This window comes from Chelonoidis abingdonii, chromosome 6 (genome assembly GCF_003597395.2).
Source record: "Chelonoidis abingdonii isolate Lonesome George chromosome 6, CheloAbing_2.0, whole genome shotgun sequence".
NCBI classification, from domain to species: Eukaryota; Metazoa; Chordata; order Testudines; family Testudinidae; genus Chelonoidis; species Chelonoidis abingdonii.
This window is the reverse complement of record NC_133774.1, coordinates 66,821,774-66,837,107: the sequence shown is the minus strand read 5'-3', so window position 1 is coordinate 66,837,107 and position 15,334 is coordinate 66,821,774. Positions and strand designations below refer to the sequence as shown.

General features: G+C 39.0%; 1 protein-coding gene across 9 annotated transcripts in view; it reads right to left on the bottom strand.

The window, feature by feature from the left end:
- Window positions 1-15,334, bottom strand: part of PAM (peptidylglycine alpha-amidating monooxygenase) — a 241,314-nt gene that overhangs the window by 98,943 nt on the left and 127,037 nt on the right. For all 9 annotated transcript variants that reach the window (XM_075067127.1, XM_075067131.1, XM_075067132.1 and 6 more), the window contains 2 exons: window positions 14,412-14,497; window positions 10,189-10,272 (listed from right to left, as the gene is read on the bottom strand). In XM_075067127.1, the coding sequence (XP_074923228.1) occupies window positions 10,189-10,272; window positions 14,412-14,497 (170 nt within the window). The remainder of the gene's footprint in view (window positions 1-10,188; window positions 10,273-14,411; window positions 14,498-15,334) is intronic.

The window sequence follows — 15,334 nt, the reverse complement described above, 5'->3', positions numbered from 1 at the left end:
AATTCTCTATGGAATCCACTTTGCACTCTGCTGCCTTTGATAAACTGTTTGATTATTTTTTTCTTTGCAATTTCCAATCTGTTCCTACTTTATTCATAGTACAATTTGTGTTTCTTCTCCTGAATAATTTAACACCTATGAATTCCCTTTTATATTACTCAAGGAGACTCTAGCTTAGTAGAAGAAGTATGTGCCTTATATTTGGATCACAGTAACATAAATCCTGTAGGGTTTATATTTTTGATAAAAGCTCTTCATATCCATTTTCTCTGTCACATCATAATCATTTTCAGCATTTAAAGTGTAGTTATATTCTGAAAAAATGATGCTGTAAAAATGCTCAATAGATCTTGTCCCTGTGTGTATTCAGTCACATATGCTTACTACAGTGATAAAAATGTGACTGTACTGATTTTTTTCTTTTTGTTGCTTCTGTCAGCTCTGCAGACTCAATAGAGCTAAAAGAAGGTTAGCTGGATTCTATTTCTTCTTATAAATCAACAGAATTCTTTACTTTACTTTCCCAGTCAGTTACAAAACTAGTTAAGGCAATGAAGTTGCACAGGTATCTATGAGGTAATAATTTAGCCTGCAGATTTTTTATTTTATTTTATTTTTTAAAAGTCATGAGGATGTATGAAAAGGAGAAACCTCGCTTGCTCTTAATTTCCAGGTTGAGTCTGTAAGGCTGTCAGTCTTTTTTCCTTGTGAACTGAGAACATTAGATATGAAAACAATGACATGCCATCATGAAATCTCATGATGCAATTTTACAGTCACTCTTCTGAGTAACATAAAACCTTTATAGTCAACAAACTACTGCATGTGGATAGATTACACAAATAAATAATTTTTTCAACAGCAAGCCAATCATCATGCACATCTTTGCAAGAAGCTGGGAATTTTAACCTTACCAACAAAATCAACAGACAATGTATTGTAAATTCTATAGTCACTTATGTTTTTAATTGAAAATTATGGTAGGTCTGCAATGCCCAACAACATTTCACAAATCACATGCCCATTAACCATCTATACAGAGTGCCTACCCCTGCACTACCCAGTCCCATCACAACAAACAACAGCAATGAGCAGTTCAGCCACTATCTTGCCATTGCATCTGCGTAGTAGAGCCACAGAGGACTTAAAACTGGCACGAGCAGCACTCCAATTTACCACTTTTGTCTGGAAAAAGGTCTCAGAATTGTTGATCCAGAGTTGCATCCTTCAAACAGAGTAACATTCAAACCAGTAAGCTGTGTACTTGCTGCTTTAAAAAGGCCAGTTCACAGGATTGAAAACAGTTATGAGCCAAATCATCACAGAGAAAGAATTTAAACAGAAAAATTGAACTGTTTATGAACATTTCACTAAATACCTCAAAAGCCACAATCCCACATTTCAGAAAAGAAAGCTATGCTGGTTAAAAAGTCAGTCTGGTATAAAGGGGAAGTGAAAATAGCTATACAATATATAAACAAATGTAAAAAAAGGAGACGTGGATAGTAGTAAATATCAATTAGAAGCTAGGAAGTGCAGAAAATTGGTAAGAGAAGAAGTCTATGGCCAGCAGGCATCCTAACAATGGTAATGGCCAATCACTAAACAAAAATGGTAGAATGGTCCATAATAGTGCAAAAAATGGTGGAAGTGTTCAATAAATACAGAACTGAAATATCTGCCGGTCATATGATGTAGTCATAATTATGAAACGTCTTCCACTCCAACAGTAAATACAGAAGACGTTAAAAAGCAACAACTAAAGTTATATCTTAAATCAGCAGATCTAGGTAATTTACATCTGAGAATTCTGAAAGAATTGATTAAGAAGTTCTCTGGACCATTGATGTTGATTTTCAATAAGTCTTGGAACACTGGGAAGTTCCAGATGACTAGAAGAAAGCTAAGGCTGTGTCTATATTTAAAAAGAATAAACCCACATAACTACCGGCCTGCCAATGTCAATCTGAGGCAAAATAATGGAATGATTGAGATGGGACTTGATTCATAAAGAATTAATGAAGGGTAATACAATTAATGCCAATCAACATGAGATAATGGAAATTAGATATTCTCAAACTAACTTGCTATCTATTTTTCATAAGATTACAAATGTGGTTGATTAAGTATATTACATCAATACTATTACCTTTGAGTTCTGTAAGGGATTTGACTTGGTACTGCATGACATCTTGATTAATAAACAAGAACAACAGAAAATCAAGATGGCAAACATTATATGATTAAAACTGGTTATATGATAGCTGCCAAAATGTAGTTCTAAATGAGAAATCATTGTCAAATGGCTATGTTTCAACTGCAGTTTCGCAGGGATGGGTTCTTGGCTTCAGACTAATATTTTTATTAATGACAGTGAAAGAAACCATAAAGTTTTCACTGATGACACATTGCAGATGACACAAAAATTGGGAGAGTGGTAAATAAGGAAGAGGGCAGGTCACTGATACAGAGCGATCTGGATTGCTTGGTAAGCTGAGCACAAGCAAATAATGTGTGTTTCATGGCTAAACGTAAGGTCATATCTAGGAACAACAAACGTAGGCCATAATTAAAGAATGGGCGGCTCTATCCTGGGAAGCAGTGACTATGAAAGAGACATGGGGATCATGGTGGATAACCACCTGAACATGAGCTCCCAGTGCAATGCCATGGCCAAAGGGGCTAATGCAATCCTTGGATGTCTAAACAGTGTAATTTCAAATAGTAACAGGGAGGTTATAGTACCTCTGTATTTGACACAGGAGCAACTGTTATTGGAATACCCTGTCCAGTACCGGTGTCCACCCTTCAAGAAGGACGGTGAAAAACTGGAGATGGTTCAGAGAAGTGCTACAAGAATGATTAAATGACTGGAAACCATGTCTTATAGTTACAGACTCTAAGAATTCAATCTATTTAGCTTAACACAGAGAAAGTTAAGGAGTGGCTTGATCAGTCTTTAAGTACCTATACAGAAAACAGAAATATGACAAGAGAGGACCCTTCAATCTAGCAGAAAAAGGTAGAACAAGAAACAAGAGGTGGAAGTTAGAGATAGATAAAGTCAAATTAGAAACAGAGCACAATTTTTTACATTAACCATTGAAACAGTTTACCAAGGGCTGTGATGGATTGTCCATTGCTGGAAATTTTAAAATCAAGATTGGATGTTTTTCTAGAAGTGTACTCTAGCTCAAGCACAACTCCTAGACTTGCAGCAGGAATTAAAATAGGGAAGTTCTATGCTCTGTGTTATACAGGATGTCAGATTAGATGATCACTAACGCCAGAAGGAACCAAAAACCTATAAAGCTATATAGGTATGTCCACCTGACTGAAATACATCACAACACTTATTTTGTTGAGGAAGGGGCGGGAGAAGCATTTTTGCTCCTGTGCTCTCCTCATGTTCTCTTCCTTCTGAAGCCCAATGGTGGGTGCAGAGGCTTCTGGACTTAACTTATGAAAGGGAAATTTTTCCAAAGGCACAAATGGCAGTTGGGGGTCTGTCATTTGTGCATTTCAGAATCTGCCCCCAAAGTCCTCACCAATTGTACTTAAAGATATTAGGTTTTTCAAACAATGCAGTAAGTTAATTACAATGTAAAACAAAGAAAAATATCAGATCCAATATATTTCATGTGGATAAAATAAGTTTAAAAAATCGTTATTAGGAAAGAATCAGCTTTTTAAATGATCAATTTTAAAAAGACAGGGTAACTTGGTACATCCAAAATTCATAGCTATATAGTGTGCATTTAAGAATACTAAAAGGAAGATAAAATAGGTCTTAATTGTATCTTGCCTGGCTTCTCCCACCAAGCCTAGGGAGCTAATGCTCTGCAACACTGGCCCCATTGCAGCTCCCAACCCTATGGCTTTCACCCTCCCAGTGGCCTGTCAGGTCAAAACATTTCAGTTTCCCTAGCAACCAAAGCAGAAAGGGAAGTACAGATCCAGGTGCCAGTGTGCCCTTTTCCATGACTGCTTCCCATCTCCCCATTCTTTTTCTGTTCCCTCACTTCTCATCAGGGCCGGCTTTAGGCAGATTCCACCGATTCCGGGGAATCGGGCCCCGCGCCTTCGGCACCTTATTAATTTTTTTTTTACATTTACCCCGGTCCCCGGCTGCGGTGTGCTCCGGGGTCTTCCTTTGAGTGAAGCACCCGAGGGAGAGCGGAGCAGCCTCACTCTCCCAGCTAGAGTTCCAGCCTGGGCGGCGGGGCTCGCCACGGTCCAGCCGGGGCTCCAGCCAGGAGAGCAGGACAGCGGGGCTTACCGCGCTCGGCCGGGGCTCCAGCCGGGAGAGTGAGGTCGCGGGGCTTTGCCGCTCTTCTGGCCGGGAGAGCGGGGCAGCGGGGCTTGCTGTGCTCCGGCCGGGGCTCCAGCTGGGAGAATGGGACGGTGGGGCTTTGCCGCGCGCCGGCCAGGGCTCCAGCCGGGAGAACGGGGTGGCGGGGCTTTGCCGCTCTTCTGGCCAGGAGAGCGGGGTCGCGGGGCTCTCCCGTCTAGCGCTCTGGCCAGAGGACGGCAAGCCCTGCGACCCCGGCTGGAGCTCTGGGCCCTTTAAATAGCCCCCAGAGCCCTGGGGCAGTGAGGGGCTCCGGGGCCTATTTAAAGGGTCCGGGGCTCCAGCTGCCTCTGTCACACCTGGTTCCTTTAATATACCCTCCGGAGCCCCGCCTCCGCCTAGCACTTCCCCAGCGCTCCTGCGGCTATTTAAAAGGTCGGGCGGAGGCAGAACAAGGTGTTTTGGGGGTACTAAAGGACTAGGGTTCAGCTGCTCTGCTGCAACCCCCTGCTTGTCCACCCAGTCCACTCCCCTGCCTGCAGCCAGCTCTGCACCCGTGCATAGCCAGCCCCTGCCAAGCCCCACTTCTTCCTGTCTCTAGCCAACTCCTGCCACACAGCCCTGCAGGCCCTGCCCAAAGCCGCCAGCCCCCACACCACTGCGCCTCGCACCAGCCCTGCACCCTGCCCACCGCCGCACCCTCTGTCCTGTTCCCATCAATCCCCTACTGCCACCCCATGCTTTGAAGCCAGCCAGTCCCCTCACTCCTCTGTCTCCAGCTCTCAAACCCTTGCTGCACCCTCGGGCCCTGCCGAAGCCGCCTAGCCCACGCCCACTCTCCAACCAGCCCCAACACCCTTGTCCTGGCTGCAGACCGGACCCTACCTTCCAGTCAGCCCCTTGCCCTGCTTCAGCCAGCCCCATGTCACTGCTGCTTTGCAGTTTCCAGGCAGTAACCTTGCACACTGCCTTCAATGAGGGGGCAGGGAGCCAGCTGGACCAACACATTGCCACCACCAGGGTCAGTGGCGGGGGACCATACAGTGACAGCCGTCATTGATAGCCACATCAACAGCATATATATTGGCAAGGTTATATAATATATAATTTTATTATTCATATAGTTATGCAAAGTAAATAATACATGAAAGAAATGAAAGGCTTTTTTTCCACTTTTTTTTTTAAGTCATCCCTGCCAGGGCCCCGCCGAAAATGTTCGAATTGGGCCCCGCACTTCCTAAAGCCGGCCCTGCTTCTCATACACTATAAACTACTTCTCTTTTAGTCGATTACCCATCCCAAAAAACATGCATTAAGTAGTCAGCTTGATCACTTCACTTGCAAGTTGTATTTCTTTTCCTCAGCCTTTGTTATTCTTAATTGTTTTAGATTCTTTGGTGGCAAGGACTACAGCCATGTGTATGCAGGGCAAGATTAAGGCACATGCATTACAGGCAGCCAAATAACATTAACTCTGCCCTGTAGTGACGGCATGAGAAAGGGGGGAGTGGAAGGGAATCCCTGCGCCCCCCAATGTATTTTTAAAAATCAGTTTCATCCGATCCGGATCCATTCACACTGAAACGGATTAATCATAATAGCATGGTTACAGCATTGCACAGACCTACAGGGCAGAGTTAAAGTTGTTTGAATTCCTTAACTGTGCATTTCTATACCTTAAAATATTCTGATATTTATAGTGAACCTTAATTTTGAATGTCCTGGGTTTGTAATGCTTGTATTTGGAATAATTGACATCTTTTTCACCCTTAATTTAATCATAAGTACTTCCACAACCATAACTCCACCTTAATGTAGTTTTTTGTTTAGCAGTATGAATAGTAATAAAACAAAAATGGACCCCCGCATTTAATTTCATAACCCTTTTCTAAAAGTGACTGTTTTACAGATCTCACTCTACATAGCAAAGTTTGTTCTTTTCGCAGATAGGCTTTAATTTTTAACCCATAAGTGTTCTGGACCACATATAGTAGTCTTTAACTTTGGTCTCTGATCACAAAACAGTAATGTTTAACTAAATATGGCAGCATTATCATTTGGGTTGTATCTGAGAAAAATAGCATAATGTGCTTATTAACTGGTTACATTTAATTAAGAAAATATCCCTTTTACAAACAGTTGAAAAATTACAGTACAGGTACAAAGAGGTACTTTGGGAGAAAAGAATGAAAGTGCAAATGGGAGCACAGCTGAATAATTACAATATGCATAATTCATTACTAGATCTACAGCCAAATATTTTATGCTTACATATTCAGTAAAAAAGTATATCTGTAATGTCTTATATCACAGTACACTGAACTGAATACTGCTACTGAATCTGTGGACTGTGATTGTTATTTTTATTGCTGAGAAATTTATTGCTGAATTAAATGAATAGATCTCATCCTTCATTCTGAATTATGACACATTATGCGTGCTCCACTTTGTAAAAAAGTGCAACTATTATAGTCTTAAAACTGGAAATCTCTCTCTTACCAGTTAAAATCTTGGCACAGATAAGACGTTTCTTTTGGATAATTTCTGAAGTGTTAAAAATATTTCTAAAGCTGTTCACAGAGCTCAACATTAAATTTGCTTGAAGAGAGCAATCAAGGTTTAGAGAGAATGATATCACATTACATTTTTCCCTACTCAAACTGAGATCATCATCAGCAAGCTAAATTAGAAGCCTTTTTTGATCACAGAAGAAAAATGAAATATTTTGCATGTTAAAAATAAAAGGTTGGAGCACACAATACAACAAGTACTGAAGTAAAACCAGATGGTATTTCGTCATACTTATTTTAATCTCTCTCCTAACAATTTCATTAGTATCCAACAATCCCATCAATTACTGACAAAAAGTAGAGCTATTGAGATTAATAGAAATACTGATAATCTTCCCCCAAACCCTGTCTACTACCTTACTTTGGAAACTTGAAAAGATAGGTTGTGTAAGTTAAAGCGGTCACCGCAATGGATTTATGTGACAAAGAACAGAAGAGGAACAAAAATCAGATTCATTCCTTGATTTAAGAAATTGTAAATTGTCATGTAGCAGGCAAATAACTTCAGGTGTTCATTGTTCTCCATTTAAACCCCACCCCCCACATATATATGTCTTATTATTAGAAATTTTATTTAAAAAATCCCACACGCGACTTGCACTTAATACTCAAAAGGAACTCTCAACATCCCCAAGCAATAACGAAGGGCAGACTCTCTCCTAATATATTTTCTTCAGAGGGCTGAGATTTTAATTATAAGTTCTTTTGGAAAGTGACAATTCCCAAGGGTTTGCAATGGCTCACCTGTATCGTCAGATGTAAAAACAGATTCCTTCTGAGCACAGATAGGAGCAGCCACAGTTGTGCAATTTACCCTTCTTCTGGCCACATAAAATTAAAACAGTTACTGCACTCTCCATTTGCGGAGACTTTTTTTTTTTTGCCAATTATTATAAGGCTTTATGGCCTTACACTCCCTCATTTCACAAACATTTAAAAACTTTTAACAATAAAAACAAGCAGAAATAGCAGGAACTTATTCAATCACTGAGTACGTCTCCCTACTTGTACAGAATTTTCTACAGTACAGTTTCTAAAGCTTTGTATACTGAAATCTATTTTTAAGTGCTTGAAGTGACAGGGTTTTCAATACTGGGAGATTATTTGATTTTGTAATATGATGTATTTTGCTATCTGAATTCCACTCCTCCCATTCTTGTTACATAAACTTCTTTTTTTTAATCTCAAACAACTAGTTATGCTCCTTTATGCCACTGTATGAAATTACACAATTCCCCTATTTCCGTTTTTTTTTTTTTCTTTAGGGCCTACAAATATTTGTATTTCCCACTCTAAGTCATCAGGGATCTTCATACCCAAGTTTAAAATCCACATTGTAATACATCATGGCCAAAATCCAACAGCAAAATGATGTACAGTTTGGTCTGTTCAAGGATAACAAAAGGCCATATGGCTAATGCACCAATCCTGTATTGCAAACAGTCCTCAAGTGTGGAAAAATAAATGCACATACCTGGAAAATGTCAGAATACGTCACTTTATGTTGTGTTTTTGTTTGTTTTTTTGAAGTTCTGCATTAGTTAACTCTGCTACTACATATATTTCATCTTCTCCACATAACACATTAGTAAGGGATTTATAATAATGAAATCCAAATGCTCACTGATACCAGTTAACAATATATTAGCTATGCTTGAGATGATTAATTTGAGATATCAAAAGATATTTACAGAAATGAAATAAACAAAACTAATTTTTTTTTATAACTTTGGTTACAGATTTTCTATTAAATGTCAAGCATATCATATCCTTGTCACCAGAAATATACTGAAATATTTTGTGTTTTTTGTGTAAGTATTCCACTGTAAAGCAAGAAGACAACACTTCAATCTGTTTCTGAGATTGGTATAGTTCTTGGCAGGTTCAAGTCAGTCTGCTTTTTACCTCATGACCCAGTACTGAACATTTTGTGAAGTCGTTGTTAATTTAAGGACAGGGAATAAAACTATGCTGACAAAATATTAGCAAGAAATATATTTTAATACTGGTGTAATTCTACGCCAAATAGAACAGATTTGATTTACCATTTAAAAATGGGAATCATTTCCTAAGGCATACAGTTTAAGTTTTTGAAACAACATATAGAATTGACAAATCTTTTAAAATGCCTGTTGATCTAATTTAGCAAAGCTGAATGCTTTAAGGATTTCTAAAGTAAACATAAACAGCACTTTACAAAAACAGACAAACAAAAGTCAATGATCCTGCCTCAAAGCTTTTACTAACAAATTACTTTTTACTGTATTTGTTACTGTATTTGATCACTGGTGTACCACCTAATTTAGAAGAGCCTCAGTTTTGAAAAGGATTAATATTTGAATAGCTGATTGTACTCATGCCTCACATAAACTGGATTTTTGTGGTGTTTAGATGAAAGTGTATCAAATGCAGTAAACAGGTTACGGTAAACAGGTAAGCCACCATCTGGATTTTTGATTGGTGACTAGAGAATAAAACTCATAATTCAGAAAAATGCACAGAAAACATGAGGCTTACAAGGTGGGCATTTGCCCCTCATGTTATAGAAATTCACAAAAAACGTGTAATGAATATAAATTTATGGTCCTCCCAGTCTTTCACAGATGCTGGTAGTACTGGTGTATATTTTAGATGTTCTATTGGATAGATGTACCAGAGCAAAAATACTTATATTCTGGCTGTAGAGTCTATCCACATGCATTAACAAAAACAAATCAAAGAGCAATGTTTATATTTTCTTACTCTCAAAATACTCATGTTATTTTCATGCTTCTTTGAATGCTGATTGATTGATTAATGTCTCTCTCAACTTAACCAAGATTCAAACCAGATATAGGTTTGCACTGATATATAGCATTCATTAATATAATTGAAAAATCATGATTTATGAATACAAAATCTATTCTGATATGCTATTCTATTTTAAAGTATTTTACACTAAAATATAAACTTGAAAGAAAGATGTGAAATAACTTTATCAGATGAATAAGATGATGTTAAGTTGTTCTGAGAAGGAGTCTGCCTTTGCTTACAGAGCCAATGTGAAAATGAGCATAGTTGCCTTTTGTTGCTTTCTTTGAATTTTACTAAAATATAACCTTGTCTATCTCCTTTCCATATATCTTTAAAAAAGTTTAAGTCAAACTTATATTTTTAAGTTAACTTTTAAGTTACTTTTTAGGTGCTTCTACCCCCACTAGTGGCAGCGTCAATGGAAATTATTTCAGTAGGAAACAAAACGCTTTTTTTGTGTGCATGCAATGTAAAATTTTTCAGAAAGGAATATTTTAAATCATATTTACAGATGACAATTTCTAAAACACATACCTCTGAATGCACTGACATCCCCATAATGTACTTGGAGCACAAAATATTTGCTACCTGTTTCTCCTCCAACTTTGAATCCAACACCTTAAAATAAAGAAGATGAGTTAGGGTTATGGAAACAATAAATAAGGTATATTTAAATAGTTTGTCACTGGCAATACTGTCAAAAAGTCCAAGACTGAATATTTAGACTGGCAGTGGAGGAGGAGGGAAGTTTCATTTTGAGATGTCAGTGAAAAAACTACTGGTCAAAGAAAATACAAAATAAATACATAAATAAAATATTGCTCAAGTGGCACTGAATATAAACTTCTGATACTCAGTCTGAGTCATAGCGATCAATGAAGAATGATGACTGATTTAGGCAAATAATTCCTTCATTCCAATGCATATTAGGTAGGATTATAAAACAAGATGATGCTCATGTTCTTTATTAGCCACAAAGGATCCTAATATAATGAATGCTTATTTTCATTTCCCATTTTAACAGTTAATTTAAGTGGAACAAGATGTAAATTGCTATGAATTTATGCAAAAAACACTAAGATTAGAAATACACAAACTTAATTTTCCACCTCAAAATGTTCAACACTTCAAAAATTGTTATTTTCATGAAAGTTGTCAGAATGTGCAGGTTTCCAAGTAAAATAACAATGGGGTGACAAATTATCAATAGATATTACAGAGGAACTTGAAAGAATGAACATAAATTACAGAGCACCAGCATCATTGATAAGGATCTTTCCACACCTGCACAACAATGAAAATACTTGTTCAGAAGCAGAGAAAGCAATCTCTGCCTATTCAGCCTGTGAATCCCACTATATTAACAAGTACCAGTGGCAAAGCTTCTCTGTGAAGAGGATTGCAGAATCTCTATGCTCAATCATAGTATCAATAAGGAAAGAAAGGAAGACTGGTAACTCATTTAAACATCTGCAGTTCTGAGTAGTTTAGAGACAGCAACAAATTGCCAGCTGGGGTTTGGCATGTACTTTAGCACCTTGGCTCCTTGGATTGTACAGCTTTGGTGAACTGTAGCTACAAGTGAATATGCTCAGAGTTCAATTAATGTCCCTGCTGGTTAATATACAGATCTGTCGCATCTTACGCTGGGCTTACATTCCACAGTCAGTAATTACATTGAGTGTAATGGCGTGTGGAATCTCCCACACTACAGGTACAGTATTAAAATTGCTATTTTTTTGCTCTTTTTTATTTTTGCCAACCGCATAAAGCTGAAATTGCGCATGTTAAATGCACGTAAGATGCGACAGACCTGTACAAGGAAATGTTTAGAAAAGGTAGTCTGTGGTATTCTACACTGTTTGTGGCAATGGGAAATGGAACTAGAGGATAAAGAGGAAAAGTGACTCCGTTTAAAGGGACTGCAATAAAATAAAGATATCCTCAGACTAAAGCTATACCTTCCATAGATTGTAAATATATTTCCAGTACACTCCAGAGGCTGTCCTGGAATAATGCAACGGAGTATTACACTGAGAATGGCCCACTGAAAATCTGATGGGATTCATCCAAGGGACAATGTCAGATAAAAATGAAGGCATATGTGCACTCTCCAATTGTTTCAGAACATCAAGCTGTGAAACAAATTGTGTACGGAAAGCCCTTATAGATCTGTAAGTTCCCAGACTCAAAATACACGACAAAATTGAAAGACAAATATATTTAGATGGAAGCCTCTATACAACCTCTAATCAGATCGTTTTTCTCTCTTTTTGGAGTTTGTTTGAAATGCACTTTGAATTACAAACAGGATCCATTATCTACATATGTAGTGGTGTGTCTTGTAAGAGGATAGAACTGGCATTTTAAAGGCTCCCAACTCCTTGCACAACTTTTGTCAACCACCAAACTCTGCTTCCAATTTTTTCTTTTCCCAAGTTAAATTCTTTTTAAGTTGTGAAAGTTTATCAAAATCTTCCTCAGCCATCTCCACTTAATCCAGAGAGGATTATTGATGGTCCTTACACAACATTAAAAATGCATCTATTCTCCTAAGCTTTTCCTCAGAGATAAGGGGCACAGAGGAGAAGGGATTGCACAATTGGAGGGAAAATGTGATTGAATCCGTAAGAGAGGTTATGGCAGAAGCGATATAGGGAGGGATATGAGGTGCAGGGATAGCTCAGTCATTTGAGCATTGGCCTGCTAAACCCAGGGTTGTGAGTTCAATCCTTAAAGGGGCCACTTAGGGATCTGGGGCAAAATCAGGACTTGGTCCTGCTAGTGGAGGCAGGGAGCTGGACTCAATGATCTTTCGGGGTCCCTTCCAGTTCTATGAGATAGGTATATCTCCATATATTATAGATTGCTTGTGGGATTTTGTTGTTGCTGTGATGATCTCTTTTCTTTACATTTCATAAGTTTTTTTGACATCTCTGATTTTCAATGTGTGTAGTAGTGCACCCAAAACATGGGAAAGGCAAATCAAAGAGAAAAGACCACCACCATGCATTTGTCACAAAGGCATGCCTATCAATCATCTCATTACAGCTGTGATTGCCTTGAGTTTTCAGATACCTGTCTTGGAAAGTTCCCAGTCCTACGATGCTAGTTGAGTTCTAGAAAATAAGATTGGCCTCTTATAGCTGTGGTGAGAAGCAAGGAGGTCTGTGGCTGCCTGTGCATCCCTTCCCCTTTTCCCTGCTCTGTCCCCTCTGTTGGACCTCTGAGATTGGCACAGAAGGATAATAGCCACAGAGCAAAACACTGTCTGTCCATTCCTTTTCTATACTTCTGCCTAGATTCTCATCTTAGCACTCAGCAGCAATAGGAACAGCTGGCAAGCACTTTGGCAGGAATCAGGAGAAGGGGAAACAAGATGGAGGAATCCCAGAATCTTCCCCACCCCCAGAAGAAAGGTAGAGAAGACCAGAGGCCTTCCGGAAGAGATACAATAAGGGAAGAGAGAAGCCCCAGAGGTCCCAGCTCCTAGAAAGAGAAAAAGGGAAAATCATCCTGAAGAAGCTGGTGAGGGAAAGCCCATCCATCCATTACCTACATATGCCAGGCAATGTGCCAGAATTGCAAGTCCAGGGCACCCATTAAGGGAGGTGGGGTTGGGGACAGGGAATCGCAGGGTTTTGTGGGGACCTCAACAGGTTTGGTTAGGCACACAGAAGTTAGGATGCTTATATGAATCTTAAAACTTTACACATTTCAATCATCTTATTAAAAATAAGCTAAATTCTTGAGCATGCACACAAAAAACTCTCCAGTAACTCCCCAGCCCACAGCTTATTTAAACGATAAAGATTTAAAATTTTGCAATTATAAGATAACTGAAAAGTACCCAGTTCAGAGGTGGTGCTTGTACAGACCTCAGTGACAGCATGCATACATTCCTAACAGTCCTCCTCCTACCATCTGCCCAAACCAGCACACACAGAACAGTAAGGAAGAATACAGAGGACTTTCCAATTCCTCCAAGGCGTCTAGTAAGGCAAAGGGGATGGACAATAAATAAAACAATCTGGAGACATGAAAAGAATGAGTTCATAATTTCCACCTTATACAAGTGTTGCTTCCAGAGGAAGGCAAAAGATGCAAGTGGAGGCCAGGCTACTTCTGGTAGACCTATCCTGCCACTAGATATGCCTATATAAAATCTCACAACTCACACTTAAGGGTTGAAGGGTCTCTAACTCTGTATTTATGCTTTCTCTTTTTTCTTAAAAACAAAAAAAAACGAACTGCCCACCCTTCCCCTCCCCCCTAATTGTAGTGGGATGCCATGCATTCTAGTGGAGAGGGCACTGAACTAGAAGTCAGGTTCTATCCCCAGCTCCACCACTGACTTGCTCTGGGCCACTGTGCAAGTCACTTTCTCTCACCCCAGTTTCCCTATCTGTGAAATGGAGATAATGAAACTTTTACTTCACTGAAAAGCACTCAGAGACCTATGCATGAAAAGTGTTGTGCAAGAGCTAATTATTATATTATTCTCCTTTAGTCCTGATTTATAATCCATAATGTTACATGGAATAAGAAAATCACATATGTTCATCAGTTCTTATAAAGTAAGTAATATTCATTACCACAATTAATTAAATTGAAGTATGTACACTTTTAGCCAACTGAAACCATTAAATGAAAGACGGAAAGAGAGATTGCAGGGGGAGGCAGGGAGCTACTCTTCCTTCTCCTCCCCTATTCCCCCTGCCCAAAGAGGGAACTCCATAAAATGAAAGGCACCATACCTTTGGGTAGTCTGGTGGGAGGAGCATTTCTTGCCCAGGCATATAAAATGTTGGACTTGTCTGTGCATATTCCTTCATCACAGTCCCTAAAACCACAGAGAAAAGAATATATAATTTATTATATGTTTATTTTGCCATTTGCAGCTCTCTCACTCTCCAGGTGGACTATGTACATTGAAATGCTAATTTTATCAAATATGTGTAATGAATCTCAAATACAGTGCTCCAACAAAGAAAAATTTCCTGGCTATCAGTACAGCCACCTTCGCAGCATACATCACAACCTCCTTTCCTCTCCTACAGGAAGAGACTGAGGAACAGGAGAGCCTTACAGCATGTTTTGATGGTCACCAAACTGTCCATCTGACAAACCAAGGTGAGATGTGAGTTCCATAGCCCATGAATCCTTACTAAGAAAGCACTTCCTTTCATTTGATTACACCAAGAGGCTGTTAGCTCAAGTGCCTCAAATGACTGCAGCAAACAAAGTACCACATGGGAACAGAAGCCATGATGTGCCACGTAGAAAGACAACAAATCAGAGTTTACCCCAGAAATCCACTAGCAATAAGTGCAGGTTGCAGAGAAAAGTTTGCCTACAACATGGGTTGGGTAGAAAGCAATAGATATGAAAAATAGCAATGCAATCAAAGAACAGCATGATCTTACTACCTTTCCCCTCAACGTATCTATTTATAACCCTCACTTCATCGTGTCAGGATTATGTTCTCTAGGACAGTGGCAGTATTTTACTCATTTGTGAGAGATTTCTAGCACATTTCTTGAGTGTGCAAAAAATTAAATCATAATAATCACAAGGAGAGGTGTAACGTTCTTGTCAAGTGACAGATCACAAAACGGGACCAATTTTAACACTAACTAGAGGATTTGTACCTGTAGCCCATACTGAGAATACTAACTGA